General features: G+C 48.7%; 1 protein-coding gene and 1 long non-coding RNA gene across 2 annotated transcripts in view; one reads left to right on the top strand and one right to left on the bottom strand.

Moving 5' to 3' along the window:
• The first annotated feature begins 183 nt into the window (after nt 1-183).
• LOC120731079 lies at nt 184-2,977 on the top strand. The gene is made up of 3 exons (XR_005695271.1): nt 184-350; nt 1,614-1,706; nt 2,584-2,977. It is a non-coding gene; the product is annotated as an uncharacterized LOC120731079 (long non-coding RNA).
• Nucleotides 2,978-17,308: 14,331 nt separating this feature from the next.
• LOC120731372 (ribosomal RNA processing protein 1 homolog B-like) overlaps nt 17,309-22,837 on the bottom strand; it is a 30,131-nt gene continuing 24,602 nt past the window's right edge. The window contains exon 13 of the mRNA XM_040028384.1: nt 17,309-17,495. Within this exon, the coding sequence (XP_039884318.1) occupies nt 17,421-17,495 (75 nt within the window). The 3' untranslated portion in view covers nt 17,309-17,420. The remainder of the gene's footprint in view (nt 17,496-22,837) is intronic.

The raw sequence follows: 22,837 nt of genomic DNA, 5'->3' as shown, positions 1-22,837 counted from the left end.
CTGAAGTACATTAAGGCTGCACTTCAGTAAGTATTTGAGTACATGTACTCAGTTACAATCTGTCTGACCCCTCTGAACACCATCGTTGACCTGACAGCATCGTGGGTTACAGTCAGATTCAGTGTTGGACGATCCAGGAGCACGGATCACTCAGAAGGAGGATCTGAGCTTGTTGCAGCGACAGTGAAGGCTCCTCCCCCTCCTCAGAGGGAGGGGCTATCAGAGGAGACTTGTTATTGAGGAAGAGCTCAGATATCAGCTGAGCGTTAACACACACACGGACACACACGGACCAGAACAGCAGCTCCTGACACCGCGCATCTGAAGGATGGTGTGACTGATCATCAGCGGTGAGTCCGACAGACTCTGGCTCAGGTCTGAACCCGAGACCAGGCTTCTCACTTCCGGGTTACCTGCGGCTCTGTCAGGGTTACTCCAGGGATTAGATCGAGCCCACAGTTGAGGGCCTGGCTCTGGCTAAACTCTGGATTAACCCCGAGAGCCAAACCTGCGGCTGAGAGACAGCCCAGATTAACTCCCACCTTTAAAGATAATCTCGGTCTAATCTGAGTGCAGATGGTAAACAGCGCTGATTTGGTCTCACCTGGATTTACGTGCCAGACTTTAAACTGGTGTAAAGGAGCTTCCGGAGCGCCTGAACACAGCGACAGTCTTTCTTCAGCGATCAGTGAAAATTAAAGAAAGAAATAAGTAATGAAAAGATGACTTAAAACCAAACCTGTCAGCATGAACCGTGTAACGTGTCGTTTCTTTAGTTCCGTGTGTGTGGAGACATTTTTCACTGTGTTGGCTCCTCTGTGTGGCCGCTGCGGCTCTTTACATTATGAACGATGGTCTCTGTTTGCTTCAGCATGTTCATTGATGCTGACCGGAAGCTAAACAGGATTTCATCATCATCATAATAATAATAATAGAAGATGGGATTATTTTAGCTGTCAGATTAAGGAGCAGTGGCTGGGACCCACATTCATTCTCTGGATTCCTCTGAAGCCAAACCGGCCGAGCGAGACGGTCACGAGCCTGCATCCGGTTTCAGACTCTGACACCATCATCGCGGGGTTCCCACAGCCGGAGCTCCAGATGCAAACGAGCCCGTTAAGCCTGAACCATCAGATAATTACCACAAGTGTTTGTTAAGATAAGATAAGGACTCTTTACTGTCATTGCACAGTCATGCATAGTACAGCAGTAGGCTACAATGGAAAAACTCCCCCGTCGGCACTACGTACAACACCACACAGTAACTTAAGTTAGTAATAAAATGTAGAATAAGTGTGTTGCACACTGTTATTACTGCACTTTGTTATAAATATCAATATTATTATTGTTGTTACCCCCCAAAAAGTGCCAATCAGGTCAGCTTCTGACAAAGACATGAACGGACTGTTAATTATGAGATGTAATCAGCATTTCCTGCACCGGCAGGATAATTCAGAGTTAGGGGTCAAACTCGGGGACGGTGTGGCGGTGTCAGAGCCTCCTGGCTCAGATATGATTTCAGTTAAGTCTGATCCTAAGTCCCGATGTTCTCGGGGAATGGGACTCACGGTGGGTCCGTTAACTCACTCGAGTTCATGTCGTTCTGTTTGCAGCCTGTCGGTACGTGGCGAGGAAGATCCGGGCTGCGGCGCGAGGAGAGGAGCAGCCGGAGAAGCTGAGCACCGCGGGATGCAAGCAGGCTAAATGTGAGTGTGGTCAGTGTCCTCCGCACGCAGTGATGTATCGGTGTCAGTCGACCTCAGAGGACAAAGAGGTGACGCTCAGGTTCGGTCAGAGATCATCTGCAGACTCGCCTCAGACTCTGTTTACTGTGAGAAAGCGGCGCTCAGAGCTGCAGCTGCGGTGAGAAGGATGCGGTGAAGCTCTCGCAGCTGTTTTAGACTGTCCTCTTTTCTCCACGCCGCCGTGGCCAACGAGGCGCCTCTGCAGCGCTGACAGAGGAAATCAAGAGAGCCTAGTGAGAGCGTTCGCACAGAAACTTCACCACAGAAACAGAAACACTGTGGGCAGCTCGCCTGAGCAGAAGCTGTATTTAAACCCTGCGGTGCGCCTCACTGCAGAGGAAACCCCGTCTGCGCTCACAGACGCTCTTTGGTGCGTCATGTGGACGTTTGAGGTTTGGACCAGCAGCTCCAGTCCTGCAGTCCTCGCCGCTCCGTGTCTACGTGACACGACTCCCAGAGGGGCAACCTGTGTGGAGCTTCGACTCCACTTCAGCAGAACCGCGACCTTTGACCTGCAGACACAAAGAAACGCCTGTTTCTGTGCTGTGGAGCTGCAGAGCCGACACTCGGCGCTTTCGTGAGTCTGATGGCGACTGAGCAGCAGAATCACCGGGACCCAGAGACAAACGGTCCAGCACAGGAGCAGAGCTGGACTCACCTGAGCACACCTGTGTGAGGAGAACAGAGACATCAGAGCTACGACTGCGTGAAGCTGGAGGAGCTTCAGGCTGACGTTTTTACAGAATAAAAGCCTCTAAAGTTAGAACAGTGTCAGACAGGAAGTTCTTCCATTTTAAATAAACTCTTTCCTGTTCTCCATCTCTCTCTGTCTCCGCAGCTCGCAAGGGCGACAGGATGAGCAGCGAACCCGCCCTGATGACCCCGCCCACAGAGCAGGACGTCGACGTGCTGCCGAAGGAGAACTGCGGGTCCTGAAAGTAAGCCGAGAGCTGGAGGGCAGGGAGGTCCAAAAAGCATCCCAATCAGACGCCGTGCCAAATCAGACGCTGGCTCTGACCTCGACCTCTTCCTGCTTCCGGCTCTCGGCGCTCTTTCGGCTCCTCCTTCCTCACGTCTCGGAGCGTCAGCAGAGAGGATGAAAGGCTGCTCACCAATTCCCCGCTCGAGGACCTGAGCAGCCCTGATGACCGTGGCGGTCTCTGCTGACGGCGCTCTCACGCCAACCGCGATTCTTTCTGTTGTTGCTTTAATAAAAACCGTTTTAAACCTGAGCCGAGTCTTTGTGTCCCAGTGACACGCCGCACAAACAAACAGCAGCTGGCACCGCGAACCTTCACGATGCAGCTACTCTAGCTTCACAAGCTTTACAGCAACGGTGGCAAACATACGGCCCGTGGGCCAGAAGCGTCCACCCAGAGGGTCCAACCACTGCTTATTTCCATCAAGTCAGGAAGAAAGATAAATATTACATTGAAAAATTCAGTTATTTAATGTAAAGACAGAAAAGTCTCTTTGTCTTTATAATAAAACAGTAAAATCTGTGAGGTTGTGTTTAAAGGTCGATGAAATCCTCACGAGCAGCTGAACGTCGTTCTTTGTTGTCTGATGGTTTTACAGGACCACGAACATGACGAGCATGTTGTTGTCACGGCAACAACCCCCAAACTGTCATATACAGATTTCAGGTGTCAGCCTGTTAAAGGTGGTTGCCATGGATTTGTGTCCCACAGTGGCTGATGGACACAGATGGACTCCACAGCTCAGCCGTGCGCTCCTCACGGCCCTCCTGCTCCATCAGCCGCGGGCGTTTGCTGATGCTTTGGGTACGTCTGGAGCTCTGAGAGGATTCTCAGTCTAAGGGTCAGAGGTCATCGGTAACAGAGAGACATGCATGTGTGGGTAATCTGCTGTGGATCTATCACCATGAAAACTGAACATCATGAAACTCACAAACAGTAAATCCTGATCTGACTCCTCCCACTTCAAAGCTCTTCACTGTCCCTCAGAGAGGAGGCGTGAACCTCCCTCCACTCTGAGGCCCGCTTCAGGTGGACGCTCTGAAAACTCGCACCTGCACAGCAGCTTTAATGATGAGCAGGTAAAGAGACAGGCGAGGAGGGCAGTCACATGACAGCCTGTAACCAGTGAGCACGAAGACAGGAAGGGTCCGCCCCCCTCACTGACAGGTGTGGGTGACATCATCAATCTGTCAGTTTTATGTCATCTCAGTGTGTGTGTGTGTGTGCGCCATGTTTAGGCATCTTCAGGTTAAGAGCCTTGGTGTCATCCTAGACAGTTCACTTTCCTATAAATCTCACATCAGTAATCTCACCTGTTCTACTTCCATCTACGTAACATTAACAGATTGCTTCCTTCTCTCTCCACCCAGTCTACGTCCATTCTTGTCCACAGTCTTGTTACCTCCCGTATCGACTACTGCAACTCTCTTTTGCATGGTTTCCCCCAAAAATCCCTCCATCAGCTTCAGCTGGTTCAGAACTCTGCTGCTCGCATTACCACCAGAACCCCTCCTACCAGCACATCACCTGTTCTTCAGGAACTTCACTGGCTCCCTGTGAAAATCCAGATAATATTCAAACTTCTTCTGCTCACCTTCAAGGCCATTCATAACCTCGCTCCTCCTTACCTTGCTGACCTGTTAACCACCACCTGTTCTGCCCGTTCACTTCGATCTTCTTCTTCCATCCAGCTTGCTGTGCCTTCCTTCCGCCTCACCACCGTGGGAAGCAGAGCTTTCAGCTGCTCTGCTCCCAGAAATAAGAAACACTGGTTCTCTCCCAGTTTAAATCCCAACTCAAAACTCATCTGTTCAAATCTGCATATTCACTGTGACTCCACTGTTTGTTAATGTTATCTTTACTAAGTGTTTCATCCTATTGTAAAGTGTCCTGGGGTGACTTGAAAGGCGCTCATAAATAAAATTTATCTTTGTGAGGACCAAAAATTGGCATCCTACTATACTTGTGGGGACCCGCAGTCCTGGGGACAAAGGGTCGTCCACATGAGTTTGAAGGTTTTAGTGTCGGGGTCAGGTTAGGGTTATGTCAATGAGATGTCCTCACTAGCATATGAAAACGAGTACGTGTGTGTGTCAGTTCTGAACTCACTTCCGTTGCTGGATCGGTGCGTGAGGCGCCTCCGAACAATCAGGAGGAAGCAGATTCAAACCACATCAGGGCGGAGTTTTTGTCACAGGAGGAATGGACATGTTTGGTCTCCATGGTGATGGGTCTGCTGACAGGATGCTGCAGCGTTGTGTGTTTGATGAGCTCCGAGCTCACGGCTGGGATCATTAACTCAGCGTCACAGCCTCAGCGTTTATGTTTTTATTTATTAAAAAACACGTTTTGGAGAATACAGAGCTCGGCACACACGCACATGCACACACACCTACACACACACACACACGCAGGTACAACAATCAGCACGGCGACAGGACACAGTCTGTGTGAAACACTCATGTTTTCCTGAAAAGCTGTTTTAGTCTTTTTACAGCTCAGTACTGTGCAAAAGTCTTGAGCCACCGTCATTTCCTTACCTTTGATCCACATCCCCCTGAAGGTCTGTAAAAGGTCTTCTTTGGACACTGGCTGCTCTTACACTCAGGTTCAGTCCAGTCTTTGTACCCGAGGAAGGTTTTTTATTAAGGGTCTGAACTCTGACCTACAACTCATTCAAGCATCAAAGGCTCCTAACAAAAAGATGAACCAGAGCCGTGTCAACACATAACAGACATGAACACAGAACCAGCCCATCCACAGCAGGTAAACAAGGAGGACCTTCAGCTGATCATCTGCTGTTCACTGAAGCCTCCTCAGAAATGCTCTGAGTAAGGACGTCTGTGAGGAAGACATCCTTACTGAAGGCAAACAGATGAGTCCAGATCACAGCTGTGTGCACTCACTGCCCACTTACGCAGCACACAGTGGGGACATGTTCACAGAGACTTGTGGGGATGATGTGGACGCTTGCTGATGTGTTCTTATTCTGTGTTTTGAAAAGACATGATTATTCCTTCCAGGTGAGTTAGAGCTCATCCTAAGATTAAACCATGAGTGACTGAATCTGTAGGAATCCTGTTTTTAAACACGTACACCGTCTGACCTCGCCCTGCTGCTGAGGAACTACAAATGGACATTTTAAAGGCCAAGCCTGGTCCAGAGTGAGAACCACAGCAGCATCCAGACTGTGAGCCAGCTGATGTTCAGTTCATTCAGCCTCAAACATAACGAGCACATTGGCATCGAGCGGGGGTCACGTGGAAAAGCCTTTTGCTCCGTAAGAAGCAGTAAGTCTCATGGAAATCTGAGTGCTGTGTTTCTTTCCAGCCACAGCACGTAGCAGCCATGATTCAGTTCTTGCTGAGGTGTCCTGTCTGCAGCCGAGCATAGCTACGTCTAAAGATACGACTCGTGACTTTAGGAAAAGCACTCGCACACATGAAGTCAGTCTTATTACAGGTCAGACTGTGGAGCTTAATTTTAACGCCCACCAGCCACGCTCATGTCTCGCACAGCTTTCTCGCTTCCATGTTGACAAAACCATGATGGTTTATTTTATCACCCTGTCATTTTTCTTTGGTGTCACAGTTTGGATATTTATGGGCGACCGTGGCTCAGGGGGTTGGGAATCGCATCTGTAACCGGAAGGTCGCCAGTTCGATCCCCATACTCTCTGTCCTGGTCGTTGTGTCCTTGGGCAAGGCACTTCACCTACCGCCTACTGGTGATGGCCAGAGGGGCCGATGGCGCGATATGGCAGCCTCGCTTCTGTCAGTCTGCCCCAGGGCAGCTGTGGCTACAACTGTAGCTGCCTCCACCAGTGTGTGAATGTGAGAGTGACTGAATAGTGGCATTGTAAAGCGCTTTGGGTGCCTTGAAAAGCGCTATATAAATCCAATCCATTATTATTATTATTATTATTATTATTATCATCATCATCGGTAAAGAACAGAAACTCAGTCCGACGGGCCGACAGAGGAACCACAGCAGGCAGGTGCAGCTGGTCCGTTTCAGTTTTTCCTTCTGGTCCCAAAATGTAAAACAGCACGTTTAAAAATGGCTTTGTTGTAGCCGCCGTTACTGAGACGGACAAATGAACGTTGTGTTTGTGTGTAGCTGTACTGAGAGTGTGTATGTGAGGATTCACAGCTGCAGAACAAAGCTACCTCCATGTAGAAATAAAGTAACCTGAGGCTGAAAATGACACCAGAACTGGACTGAAGGTCAGAGGAACAGGTGTGATGGAGAGATGGATCCACATCATGGTCAGTGTGTACGAGGAGGTCAGGAGGTGGTCCAGCAGTGAGCGTCTGCAGCCATCTGTGAAGCACGATGGAGGCTCTGTCATGGTTTCAGGTCAGTCAGTGCTGTTGGAGATCTTAAACTGATGAATTACAGAGTCTGATCCACCACGCAGGAACATCTGGAAACATCTGACTGGCAGCAGCTTCATTTTTCAGCATCATAGTGATGCCAAACACAAAGCACACATCAGTGATGGATGCGCCTCCTCAGAGCTCAGCTCCACTGAAGCAGTGTGGGATCATCCTGACAGAGAACACAACCAAAGGCAGAAACATCCGAGGAAGAGCTTTGACTGTCCTTCAGGAAGCCTGGAGAACAGTTCCTGAAGGTCCTCACAGAAACTGCAGCCTCGTATTTTTACCTGCTGACGCTCCATAAACATGTCAGCACACGGAGCTCCACTGAACACAAACACAGAGATCCAACAAACCACTGAAGTAAGGTCTTTGATTTTGTGACGCATCTGGCAGGTGGTAGTGCCATGTTGGTGTTCACTGATTGGCTGGTTTCTCCAGCCTGTGCTGAGCTTCACGTCTCGCCTGCAGAGGCCTCTGATCCATCCAGCTGCAGGAAACTGAAAACAACGTTTCAGACAGAAAAACTCGACGGCCTGAATCGAGCACGGGGACCGACTCCATCACCTACACCTGCTCCTCCACCTTGTTGGGGTCCACGTCAGCGGCTGGTACCACCTGCATGGGCTTGCAGCAGCCGTTGCAGATGTACTTGAGGAAGCAGAGGTACGCGCTGCCGGACATGATCACCGTGATGATGATGATGATGGTGGCGCCAAAGGCCGGGGAGATGGCGTCTTCCAGGACGGACTTGAGGCCTCCCACGGTGATCCCACCGTTCCCGCTGCCAAGAAGACTCTGATCAGGCTCGGTCATCCCCTGACCTGAAACAGATAGAAGAGGTCAAAGGTCAGAGGTCGTCTTGTGGCGGTACCATCACCTGTTCAGGAGTTCATCCAGACTTAAACCTTTAATGACAGCAGGTGATTTGCACACCTCCAACAGCGTCACTGTTGGTTTGTCTGCAGGCCGTCTCACCTCACACCTGCTCGCCATAACACGGCGTCTGTAGCTGCAGGCGGGGCTATTCTGTTGTATGACCGCGGTAACACAGAGCTGCTCAATGAACCACAGGTGAGAACCTTCTGTTCTCTGTACTGAGCTTTAAAGAGGAAACACCGAACACATCGAGGCTAATTTACCCCACTGAGCTCTGACTCTGACACACATGTAACTGCTGTGAAGCTGGATTTAACAAATAACAGCTTAAAGTTATAAAAACATGTTTCTGTCAGTACGAACGTGACGTCAGGTGGTTGGTTGGCTGCAGCTAACAGCCTCTCCTCTACACTGTCCTTTACAAACACCAACATCACGGCTAACAGCTGGATTTCCTGTTTCAGTGCAGCTAGCCAAACAGCCACTTCCTGCTACAGACACAGACAGTAAAGTGGACAGTATGTCCACAGTATGTCCTGGTTTCACATAAACTCACTGCTGCAGCACTACAGTGATCCCCTCACACTGATGTTTAGCTTTAATGTCCCTATTTTCCTCTGAGGTATCGATCCTGTCACTAGTTAGCTAACATAAACTAATGTGAGTCTGTTAGCCTCAACCAACCAATCACATGACGTCACGCTCGTACTGACAGAAGATGGTGCTGAACATGACCCGGTGTGTCAGGATCAGTGGGGTAAACATGTTCAGTGTTTCATGTCCTCTTTAACGAGCAAAAAGAGCTCCCAGCTGTGAAGCACTGCACAGAGCAAACAGACAGTAAAAAGCACAGAAATCTATTATTTTCTTTCTCAACTTCTAAAAGTTTAACTTAAGGAGGCAGAACGATTGTTTAAGGGGGCGCTGCCCCCTCTTGCCCCAGCATAAAGTCAGCCCTGACTTGGTGTGTGTGTGTTGGGGGAATAAACTGTTCCTCAGGCTGGCAGTGAGCGCCCGGACGCTCTGGTTCCTCTGTGCCAGACGGCAGCAGGGTTAAGAGTGTGTGTGTGAGGGGTGTGTGTGAGGGGTGTGTGGCATCCTCCACCATGCTGGTGGCTTTGTGGATGCAGTGGGTGTAATAAGTGTCTGTGATGGAGGGAAGAGAGGCTCCAATCACAGACACCGATCACACACGAGGAGCGTTTTTTCTTTTCGTCTCGTGCTGCTTTGAATTCATTTCAGAGACTAACAGCAGCTGTGGGTCTCCCTCACTGACCTGCGACTCACTTTAATGTTCTTGTGTTTTTCTGCCTCTGCGCTAAAATGAAACCACCATAGAAATCAGACATTTCTTTGTTAGCGATCAGATATTCTTTCCTGCTGTGGATGCACACGAATGCATCACAGCACAGCCATCAGTGACGATAAATGTAATCACGTTAGGACACGCCCCTCCCGATAAAAGCAGAGGCTGTTTGCGGAGCATCACTGAGCAGGAGCAGAGCTCCTCCAGTTCAGAGTGTTGTCCTCCTGGAGCACAGAGTCTGAGCGCTGACCTCAGAGGTTAGAGGCAGCGAGTGAAAAACACTCAGGCCCCGCATGTGACCTCCATCACAGGAACAGCAGTGCAGCGCACAGACTCCACATGATGGGCGACCATTGCTCACCTGTCTGACTACACACCGCTTCAACCAGGATCTTTATTGGACCCACCCAACCAACACATCCAACCAACACATCCACCCACCAAACGTCAATCTAACCATCCATCCATGACATCCAACCAACCTATGGCGCTGTTTGTGCCACTATTCTGAGCGCACGTGAAAGAAATTTGAGTGAACAAAATTCATTGCTGCATGCAAAAAATGTATTTCAGTGTTTGCTATTACACACACACACACACACACACACACAGACAGGCAGACAGACACACACACACAGACACACACACACACACACACACACACACAGACAGACAGACAGACAGACACACACACACACACACACACACACACAGACAGACAGACAGACACACACACACAGACACACACACAGACAGACACACACACAGACAGACACACACACACACACACACACAGACAGACACACACACACACAGACAGACACACACACACAGACACACACACAGACACACACAGACAGGCAGACAGACACACACACAGACAGGCAGACACACACACAGACAGGCAGACAGACACACACACACACACACAGACACACACACACACACACACACACACACACACACACAGACAGGCAGACAGACACACACACACACATACAGACACACACACACACACACACACACACACACACACACACACACACACACACACACACACACACACACACAGACACACACACACACACACACACACACACACACACACAGACAGACAGACAGACACACACACACACAGACACACACAGACAGACAGACAGACACACACACACAGACACACAGACAGACAGACACACACACAGACACACACACAGACAGACACACACACAGACAGACACACACACAGACACACACACACAGACACACAACAGCCCCTCTCATTCAGTTTTTGCATCTGCTCTGCTCAGATCTCTGCGGACCTGCTCGCAACGTCTCTGCTCCTGCGTGTTCAACTTTTTCTGTACAGCGTTATATTTGTGCCACAAAACAGACCAATCACAGACTCGGATGCAAAAATTCTGATTGGCTGTTTTGGTCTCCAATCAGCTCGCTAGCCACTGTAGCTAAATCCAGGCAAATAGAGTAATATATCAAACTCCGCCACTACCTTGTTTGAGTTTTGGACTAAATGCATTCTGGGATATTTGCCCATTTTTTAACGTGCGCTCAGAATAGTTGCCATACCAACCATCCAACCATCTACTTTTCATTTTCAAAGCTCCAAAAGACTCAAAAACAGCTAAAACAAAAGTATTTTTTCTTTGTTCTTTCTGTGCTGTGACTGTTTCAGTCTGAGCTTTAATAACAGAGGAAATGATGAGCGATGGATGGAGGAGGTGGAGCTGCCTGTGGATGAAGTCTGATACCATCTTTCATTAGACTGTCCACGGCTGGTGGACCAGAGATTGTTTCTGATAAGACGTCTGGCGCTGGCACACTGATTATCTTCAAAGAAGCTTCCTGCACATCTCTGGATTTGTCTCGGTTATCTGTGACGGACAGACATCGTCTCCCCTCGTGGGACAAAACAAACAGAACTTTTATGAAAATGGTTGGCAGAGACGCAGAGACCCGGTCATGTGATCTTCCTGCTGAGATCGGGTTGGAAAGGAAAATACTAATCCTGCCTCGAGGTTCAGATTCATCTGTTCTCCTCATTAACAGAAAAGCCGCCCACAGGCAGCAGGTCCTCTGTGCACGCAGACAAAAAGCTGCTGCCTCGTTAAATTCATCGTGTGATTACCGCTGCCCTTCACACCCTGTCCTAATGAGCAGGCGGAGGCTGAGAGACGACGCAAGGCTGGAAACTCATGTGCAATCCAGTCATGTCCTGGACTCATGTGCTGATCCACACTTTAAACAGGGAACAGAGCCTGAAGCAAGCTGGGACCAAACACCACTCGCAGGAAATGTTTCCACATTCATGATCCGGATGTGTGAATTTCTGGAAGGACTTTTTCCTCATTCTGAACCAGGACAAACTGGATGTTTGTACTCCTGCTTCAGTAATAATCACCATAATGTGAAAAACAAAGGCCATCCTTACTGCTTCCACTCAGGTTAACATCAGCCAGCTGCTGTTAATGCACAATGAATGACCAGCAGCAGTGTGAGGGCCTCTGTTGCAGCAGGACTTCTGTCTGTCTGCAGGTCTGCAGCATTCAGGGATGTTAGCATGATGCTACAATCCTCCCAGGAGTTTACATCCCTGCAGATTCAACATCTCGTCTCCACCTCAGACTCTACAGGCCTCAGTTAGCAGGTTAAAGGTCAAAGTTCAGCACAGACTGAACAAGTATGGCTGTTTGGAAGTGCTCTTCACACGGGAGCTCAGCTCTGCAAAGGTGCAGCTAAACAAAGACTTCTGGAACAGACGAGACCGAACAGCTCATACAGCCGTCAGCCCGGCGGAGGAGGGACGATGATCCAGTCAGAGTATTCTGTGAGGCCGTCTGTCGACCAATCACCGGACAAAGAACCCGAGCACAGCAGCATGCATGAAGCGGAGCTCAGAGAGCCGTGCATAACGAATGCTGCAAAGCACAAAGAGCTGAGGCAACGCTGTGAAGGAGAGTGCAGCAGAGTCATGTGACAGACTGATGACATCACACTGAAGCATCACTGCCACTTCCTGCTGCTGGATCGTGAGGTGGCTGTAATCACTTTTAGGTGCTGAAACATTTTCAGTTTCTTCCTGTGAAACGCGTCAATAAATAACGTGCATTTATTTCTTATAGAATATTATATGAACACTTTCGGATCACCTGACCTTTTCCTGGCTCTTTATTGGGCTGTTCTCACTGAGCTGTGGTGTAAAGTGGGTTTTTAAAGCAGTCACATTACAGGCTGATGCTGCTGGAGCACACCGCTCAGGTGTGTGACTCTAACCTTTAACCTTTACCACTCACAGATATGTGAGGTCAGCAGATGGAGGAGGAGCTGAACCCTCAGCGCAGACTGAAGCGTCCTTTAAGCAGACGCTGCCCTCCATCAGCGTGATGACATCATGCCTTTCCAGTCCAGCTGTTCACAGAGTGCACTCACAAAGCTTTCAGTGGTAATTATGAGATGTAACGAGTCAGCGATCACAGATCTGCCTCCGTGCTGATTGTGAACGTGTCACGCAGACTGCTCGGAGGAGAGCAGCCATCACTGCGAGCGCTCAGTCCGCCCGTCATCTCCACAAAGGAGGTGGGGTCAGTGTGGTGGAGATGAAGGTGACGGAGCAGACCGAAGCCTCGTTCGGTTTTTCCTCACGTTGTTTCGTCCCAGTTCTAACGAAGACTTCCCAAAAACAGCAGCCGGTTCCTGAGAGTGGAGCGAGAGTGGAGACTGCGCTGGTGTCACAGATGAAAGGAGCGAGTTATCAGCTCACAGATCCATAGCAGACGTGTCCATGGTAACAGGTCAGCTGATGTTAGCTGACATTCATCAGAAGAAATACGTTTGATTTGATTTGATGAGGACGCTGCACAGAACTGACCCCAGCACAGCCTCTCGCCCACGACTCAGGCTCCATCCTTCACTGATGTGTGTTCTGCATTCTCCACCTCCTCCACCTCCTCCTCTGTGGAACACCATCTTTCACAGCAGTCTGAGCCACACATGTGATTTTCAGCCAGCCTGATAAACTGTGAGGAGACAGCAGATCAGTAAGAGCATCATTACATCTCATTTTCATTCATGCGGACTCTGATCTCAGATCAGCTGCTCTGCACCTGCTGATCCAACAGCAGCTTCATCTCGTCCTCGCTGGAGGACGCGTGAGAGCAGGTACAGGCTGTGGCAGCACATCACATGATCTGGATGTAACTGTGTGTGGGAGTTATGCTGATGAGCATCAGCTGGCAGCCTTTAAGCAAACGCAGCAGGTTCAGCTCACTCTGGCTGTGTCCCAATTCAGGATCTGCAGCCTTAAAGGCCGCATTTCAAGGCCGATTACGTCACAGCGACGCGACAAAGGCTGTCCCAATTCGAAGGCTGCTCGAAATGCGGCCCTGAAATGCGTCCTTCATTTCCCTGAATTTTAAGGCTGTGGCGGTGTAGACTTCGTGGCCCAACATATCCCAGAATGCATAGCGCGGCGATGGGTGTGGATAAATTTGCAGAAAAAAAAACGGCGGATGAGGGGCGGCCGAAGAGTAAACTTTAACTAAGTACTGAATATTATGTCACTTATTTATGTGCAAATGTTTAATAACGAAGAACATTAAAACATTACTGTTGGCCACATGTCGGCAAAGTCATGTGACATTAGTGACGTTTGTGCTAACTTGGTTTTAAAGCCTTTACTTTAAAATATACGCCGTTCAATAGCTGAGCTTAATCTTACAGAGAATGATCAAAGCTCATGTAGAAACAAACAAATGAACAAAAGATGTTCTCCTTCATCTCTGTCAAACACAGCTGTATGACACGTTTCCAGCTGTTAGTATCATGGTTGCTAGGCAACCTGGGCAGCGCAACGGAGGCTAGACCGTCCCATTACACAAGCCTCGCACTTCCGGCCTTAGCGGTCTTTGAGTACGCGGCCCTTGAGGACCGTTGAGGCTGCAGACCCTGAATTGGGATACAGCCACTGTGAGCATCGACAACCAACCTGGACTCATCGGAACAACAACGTGCTTCCAAAACTGACGCAGTAATAATAATAATAATAATAATAATAATAATAATAATGGATTGCATTTATATAGCGCTTTTCGAGACCCTCAAAGCGCTTTACAATGCCACTGTTCAGTCACTCTCATACACTGGTGGAGGCTACAGGTGTAGCCACAGCTGCCCTGGGGCAGACTGACAGAAGCGAGGCTGCCGTATCGCGCCATCGGCCCCTCTGGCCAACACCAGTAGGCGGCAGGTGAAGTGTCTTGCCCAAGGACACAACGACCAAGACAGAGAGCTGGGGATTGAACCGGCAACCTTCCGATTACAAGACGAACTGCCAACTCTTGAGCCCCGATCGCCCTCCACCCAGTGCCTCCACCCATCCCCATCGAGCCACGGGGCCCAGACAACACCAAAATACACAGATGACATCAGTGTTCACGTCTCACCTGAAAGCAGAACCCAGACTGTCTGCCGGACGCTGGGACAACAACCCCACTTCCTGTGCTGTGAACTCTGACCCCCACAGACAGTCTGACCAAAGCTTTGTGATCATCAGCTGATAACAGGGCTAAAGAAGCGCTCAGACACCAAACACCTGCTGACAGAGACATCGAAAGATTTCACCGGAATCAAAAAGCAGTTTGAGATCCGAGCGAGCATGCTCCCGCCAAAAAACTAAAAGTCACGAAAATATGTGTCATGAGAGCCGCTGTGTCAGGTGTGAAGACCTGATGGTCCACAGATGAACACAGGACACACCTGAAACACGTGCCTCAGACCCACAGCTGTTTCTAATGTTGTGGCTCTGTGTCTGTCACATCCACGCTGCACACAGAAGCTCCCACCCAGGTCCACCCGCGTCAAACTCAGTGGAACAGCTCCCACGGCGTGTCCACCAAATCTGTGCTCACGTTTCAGAGAACCCTCCTTTCATCAGTAACCCCAGGAGGAGGAGAGCGGGTCATACTCACAGCGCACAGCTGGCAGCGCCACGCTGATGAAGAGGAGCGCTGTCAGCGGGATGAAGCGCTCCGCGCACATTTTACACCTCCTGCACGCGCACCGAGAGCCACGACTTCAGAGACACTCCGTGTACACGCGCACACAGCTGTCACACACACGCGCGCTCTGGTTTCTCAGTAGGACGTCGTCCCGTCGATCCGGTAACAGCCAGACAACAAGCTCCGAAATGCGCCTGCGCACAGAGACAGAGAGACTGACAGAGGGAGAGAGAGAGGCTGAGAAAGACACACACAGACACACGCACACAGACACACACGCGCAGACACACAAAGACAGACAGACACACGCACGCAGACACACACACGCACATACACACAGACAGACACACACAGACAGACAGACACAGACACGCGCGCACACACAGACACACACGCGCGCACACACACACGCGCACACACACAGACATACACACACACGCACACACGCACACACACAGACATACACACACCACGCACACACACACCCGCGCAAACACCACAGACAACACACCCATCGCACACACACACGCACTGCCACACTACACAGCTACACACACACGCACACACACACGCGCACACACACAGACATACACACACGCACACACACACGCGCACACACACAGACATACACACAGACACACGCACACACACAGACAGACACGCACAGACACACAGACATACACACAGACACACGCACACACACAGACAGACACGCACAGACACACAGACAGACACACACAGACACACGCACACACACAGACACACGCACGCGCACACACACAGACATACACACACACACGTGCACACACAGACATACACACACACACGCGCACACACAGACACACGCACACACACAGACACACGCACGTGCACACACACAGACATACACACACACACACACACACGTGCACACACAGACATACACACACACGCACACACACACACGCACACACACAGACACACGCACACACAGACACGCACAGACACACAGACAGACACACACAGACAGACAGACACAGACACACGCACACACACAGACACACGCACGCGCACACACACAGACACACACACACACACACACGCGCACACACACAGACATACACACACACACACACACACACGTGCACACACACACACACACACACACACGCGCGCACACAGACACACACAGGTGATGTTCAGGTGAGGAAAGAAGTCTCGAGCTCCATCACAGGTTTGAACAGAGGCTACAGACTGTATATAAAAGATGGAGGCGCACACCTCAACACTGGTTGGTTACTGAAGTTTGAATATTTGTCACACAGCTGTGAGCCAACGAGCTCGCAGTTCCTCTGGTGTCCAGCAGAGGCAGCAGTGAGTCAGTCTCCATACACTGCAGCTGTTTCTGTCAGCAGCACCAAAGCTGTCATTTCTTTAAATTGTGTTAAAATAAAACCTCATCATTTTACAAAACCACCAAGTGTCATTTTTCTGACAAAAGCTCACAGAATATAAAAAAACAGGTTTTTATTTTGTTCTGTTTTATATCGTATGTTATTCTTTTGATCTTATTCTTTTGTTTTTCTTAGTTTTTGCTGCGTCTGACTTCACTCTGTGGGACTAATAAAGGTTCATCTGATATTGTTCAAGAATCTGAGCTCGCGGTAACAGCAGCTCGGAAACACTTCGCTCCAGCGGCTGACACTGGATAATTCATTGTAGTTTCATTCAAAACTACAAAAACATCCAGCTCTGAGCTTCCTGTGATGACATCACTGTCGGACCCGAGCTCAGGACCTGAAGGGTCGTGCTGTCGCCTGTGAGCAGAGCGGTCTGAGGTTAGCACGGCACAGTAAGCAGATCCATTGTTTCTAAGCGGCACAGACGTGATGAACTTCAGGACTCGTGTTGATCCTGACACATCAGCTTTGTGTTTCACAGGACCAGATACGATCATGTCGTGATTGTGTCGAACCTTCCTGAACGGCGTTTTGTCCTTCGATCACACAGAGACGAGTCGCTTACTAATGTGGAAAAACTGAAGCGAGTAACTTTATTCGAGTCACTCAGATACAAACACAGATGCAAAGAACATAAAACTCCAAAATAAATTTCCTCATCAGTCCGTCACCGAAGGCTCAGAAAAAGTCCGAGGCCAGCACTCGTCGTTTGGGCGTGCTCTGTGGGGCGCCGCCCTTCTTTTTGCCGGCTGGGGCTCACGGTGGGTTCGCAGAGGCCAGCGACGAGACGGGTAGATGAAGGGGTTGAAAGGCAGCAGAGACGGAGGGGGCAGGACACACACCTCTTCAAAGTGTGGCGGCAGCACGACTTCTGGGCACAGGAACTTGGAGATTTGTTTCCAGTAGACCACCAGAGTCACCACCAGAGCCACCACCGTGGCCATGACCACAAACGCCACCACGGCCGCCACCCACGGAGCTGCATCCACTGTAAGAAAACCACACAGCAGCAGGTGAGCCCATCAGCGACACCTTCAGCGATTGTGACGGCTGTCTGACGGCGGTGCCTACCGTCACCGGTGCGCTCACAGACGACGTCGCTGTACTCGCCCGGTCTGGGGTTCATGTTATAGATGATCTGGACTTGGACGCAGTATTCGCTCATCGGGTCCAGGTCACTAAGAACCACTCGGTCCTGCCTCGTTTCAAGGATCTTTTTTACCTGTAGGAGGCAGCAGAGAGGAGGTCAGAGGTCTTCAGTATCTGTTTTTATTCTTTGACCCAATACAGATCAAAAGTTTAAAACCAGTTGAAAATTAGCAAAAATCATATTTTGCATGCTGGAGCTTAACAAGGTTCCAAGTAGAGCTTCAACATGCAACAAGAAGAAATGTGACACAAAACAACACTTGAACTGAAACAGGCTGTTTTACAGCTCATCAAAAGTTTAGGACCACACCTCAAAAAAGGTAAACCCAAATATGAAGTCAGTAATGAGGAGCTCCACTGTTATTGTTGATCACTTCAAAGACTCGTTGCGGCATGCTTTATGCCAGCGTTTCCATGAGGTGAGTGGGAACATTTCTCCAAGTGGTGAAGACGGCCGCATGAAGGACATCTACTGTCTGAAGCTGTTCTCCATTTCTGTAAACTTCCCTTGCCATCCATCCCCAAAGGTTTTCAGTTGTATTTAGATCAGGGAAACACGCAGAATGGTCCAGAAGAGTGATGTTTTTCTCCTGGAAGAAGTCCTTTGTCCTGCATTGTGTACTGTAACGTTATCCTACTGAAAAACCCAGTGGTTACCACACAGACGAGGGCTCTCAGCAATGAGGGATGTTCTCTGCAACATCTGCACACAGCCATCGGCCGTTTATCTCCTGAAGCTCCGTTGTTCCACTAAAGCAGGGGTGTCCAAACTTTTTTCACTGAGGGCCACATACATAAAAATATAGGAGGGGCGGGGCCACTTACTAGAAATTAGGAATATAACCTTAACTTTAGTGTATTAAAGTTAGAAAAATCACTTAGAAGTGGTCGAATATGTTATATTGTTGAATATAATTAAAGACAAAACTGCCTTCATCACGGCTTTCCATAAATGGATCTTTATTGATTTATTCAGAAAAAGCTTTGGTAGCTCGTTCTCACAACAGCCTCAGATTTCTTCTTGGACAGAAGATTTACAGCACAGAGAAAAAACAATAAAGATGTGACGGGTACATTTCAAGCTTGTTATTTAAGTTATTGGGCTCAGCAACACATCTGTTAACATCTGTTTGAAACGATTATCAACATTAACAGACTGAACTGGGCTTAATAATAGGAGTGCATCATTTTAGTAAATTATTCTGGTGATGTCACTTGATCAAGGAGCAGCTCTGCATCAGATGAGATCAGCTGACTACATGTGTGTGCGCTGTGCACAGCGGTGTGTGCTCTGTGTGTTAACAAGAAGAACGCACATAAGAAAGTGGTGCAAAAGCAGGGTAGTGACAGAAAGATGCGCATTATTGATATTTGAAGCATGTGCACCTAACACACGGGTACTGTGGGATATATTTTTAAAGCGCTCGTGCTCTCGTCCACTCCCCGCAAAAAAAATTAGATTAGCAGCTGTGCGGCGTCTGTGGCGTCGGTGCTCTCATCACATGCGATGGAGTCAAAATCAAAAGCACAGCTTTATCAGAAAGTTGCAGTTTAATGTTGGCTGATGAGTCTTCAGTGCGTCGCACGACTGGATTTCTGGACACGCTGACGTTGTTGAAGTTCTGCACTTTTTCCACATTATTTCGGTGACTTTAACGAGGCCGTGTTTTATGAGGTCTCCATCTGAAAAAGGCTCGCCATGTCTCGCGATGAGTTGGGCGACCTCATAGCTGGCTATCGGAGCCTTTTCCTGGACCTTTTGAGCACGAAATAAATACTGTTGCTGACCCTGCAGGAGAGCTAATGTCTGCTCTGGCTCAGCACCAGATGCACAGGCCTGATGTTTGGTTTCATAATGAGGTCGTACATTATCCTCTTTCGTAACTGCCACAGTCTCAGTGCAGATCAAACAGACACACTTCTCCTTGAATTCTTTGAAGAATTCACTCTCCCACCATGTCTGAAATTTTCTGCACTCACTTTTCTACTTTTCGCTTCTTTGGTTCTGCCATGTTTAGTAACTTGGGGTAAATTTCTTCTGTGATTGTCCTTTTTGGTGGAGCAACTGCCTTGATCAACAGCAGCTCCCCCTGGTGTTAAAAATAAGAAGTGCAATACACTCAGGCAAAAGTTGAAGTGCAGCCATATTTTATTCTATTTATAAAATTACTTGCGGGCCAATTAAAAATGGATCGCGGGCCACAGTTGGCCTGCGGGCCAGAGTTTGGACACCCCTGCACTAAAGGAAAAAGACCCCAGAGCATTATGGTGCCCCCTCCACTGTGGGGCGTAGAAAACATCTCAGGTGGGATCTACTTGTCATGGCAGTAATGTTGGAAACCATCAAGGTTACACTTGTTCTCATCAGAGAATAAAACTTTCTTCCACTTTTCAACGTCCCATGTTTGGTCCAAACGGTCAGTTCTGTTGTGTCCAAGGCGACGAGGCCTTTGAAGACGTGTTTTGTTTTTGAAGCCCTTCAGTCTCAGATGCCGTCTGGTGGTTATGGGGCTGCAGTCGCCACCAGTAACAGCCTTAATTTGGGTCGAGGATCGTCCAGTGTGTTGATGGACAGCCAAGTGGATCCTGCAGCTCAGTGCTGGAGACGTTTCTTTGGGTCTTCCACTTGACTTTTTTGTTCCATAACCCTCAGGATCATTTAAGAATTTATTTAAGATTTAAGAAATTCCAAATGACTTTCTTACTGCGTCCCACCTCAGCAGCGATGGCGTGCTGCGAGAGACTCTGCCTATGCATTTCAACAACCCGACCACGTTCAACAAGGGAAAGTCTTTTTGCCTTTGCCATCAGAACATCATGGCAGTGACCACCTGACAGAAAATGAAATGAATCCACATTTTTGCACAGATTTGGCTTTTTAAAGGCATGTGGTCCTAAACTGGTGTAAAACAGCCTGTTTCAGTTCAAGTGTTGTTTTGTGTCACATTTCTTCTTGTTGCATGCTGAAGCTCTACTTGGAACCTTGTTAAGATACCCCTCACACTTTAAGTGCGTAGCTCTAACTACGGTGGCTGCTGTAGGACAAACATGCTTCTATGAGAGATCAAACACATGAAATTTGGACTGTACATCATAACGGTTGTGGCCGTATTCCTGCTACTGTTTGGACCGCGTCCACCTCCAAGCCTGTGGAAGGCTGTCAGTGCTGTTTACCTCAGCTGTCTGTGGCCGGTCTCTGGCCACGTATGTAAAACATGATGTCTTTCCCAGCCATTGTATTCAAATATGGTGGGTAAACAGCTTCTACAAACCACAAAGCCGCTCCTGCCTATTTTTAACAGATTAATGATAAGTTTAAGAAAATTGTTCAAAGCTGTAATTACACATGTAGTTATTACTGAGTATATCTTCAGTGTTTAGTTTTTTTGCTTTTTTATTGTTATCTTTGATTTGTTTTAATGTTGAGTTTTCATTTCACTGCTAACGTGGTTGAAATCATGAGTGAACTACAGCTGCCTGGCTCTCCAGTCCCTCAGACGGTCACTTTAGTTTGAGCAGCAGTCCCGGCCCATCACATCAGCTGTGTGGGAAACATCACTAACTTCCTGTGTTTGACTGTTTCTACACGTTCAAGGTCCAAACTACAAACCGGCGTTCCCACCTCTTCCTTCGAGCTGCTCTTCCAGTAGGTGATGTTATAGGTGGCCGAGGTGTACGTCTTCCTCAGTTCTGAATGCTTGAACACTGGGTCTTTAATGCTGACTTCCAAAGATGTCCCAGTGACATGAAGAGTCACATCAGGTGGACCGATGAAGGCTGAGGGGGACAGATGTGGAGAGACGTTTTTATTGGACAAAATCAAAGCTGCAGCTTCTCTAACAGTCCACTCCATCTGCTACAGCTCTGTCATGCCAGTGTGCTTGGAGCTGGGGAGGTTCCCACCATGACGGCAGACGGTTTCACTGAGGACACAGACAGAAACACAGAAACCAGGATTTCACTCTGACTGGACTGAAGTCAGCGACGGCGAGAGCTCTGACGAGCGAGACGCTGAAAAGCTCGCTCACGGTTTCATTTCTGATCGTCTTCAGCTCAGCGAGGCTCTTCAGACGTCCCCTGCTGAAGCAGTCATTGCATAACTGCAGACTCCCCACACAGCTGCTGCCACAGTCTGAACCGGAGCTGAAGGGGACCATCCTGATCTCAGGAAGCTTCTCTGAGAGCCACCAATCCTCAACATGCCGTCAGGCGTACGTTGTATTGGTCTACCTGCAGAGAGCTCTGCTGCACGGTTTGCATATTTGCAGATGTGAGGAAGAACAAACTGACGGCTCAGGTAAGCAAATACCTGCAGTAATGATTCAGACACAGGCGGTTCAGATAACAGGTGAGCTCAGGTCCCAGGATGTGTAATGAACACTACTGATGGTGAGATGAAGCCTCGTGATGAACTGAAGCTTCCATCCAACTGGTCGACTCATGGTTCGAAGCATTGCGACGATTCATTTGGTCTACTGCGCCATCAAGTGGACAATTCAAGTGAAACAGGCTCTGTGATTATAATGATGTGATGTGTAAACCTCTAAATGGAATAAATAAATTGTTTTCATGGTTATTTATCCCGAATATTGTCTCAGTATGTCTGATACAAAAGAGAAAGTGGAAACTATGAGGACAGAGTTTTGGTATGATTGTGTAACTGTGTAATCATGCTTATGTACATCTGGACAATGACACAAACTAGTGTGTGGCGCTTCACTTTTTAATGAACTGAAAGACAGAAATCAGATTATAGGATCTGTAGTGTTGTTTACTTATATTATGGTGCTTATCATTCATGATATTTATTACTGTGTGCATACTTTATCAGGAGAGATGAGATTAAAAAAAATCTCTTGCTGGTTCCATCGAAGAAGAAATGCTCAAGTAGCTATGTAGCACGTACGTAATCCAATTCCACAACACAGTGATGGTGGAAATCAGCG

This window comes from Simochromis diagramma, unplaced genomic scaffold (genome assembly GCF_900408965.1).
Source record: "Simochromis diagramma unplaced genomic scaffold, fSimDia1.1 OVJJ01000343.1, whole genome shotgun sequence".
Taxonomy (NCBI): domain Eukaryota; kingdom Metazoa; phylum Chordata; class Actinopteri; order Cichliformes; family Cichlidae; genus Simochromis; species Simochromis diagramma.
This window is presented reverse-complemented; position numbering and strand designations above follow the sequence as displayed.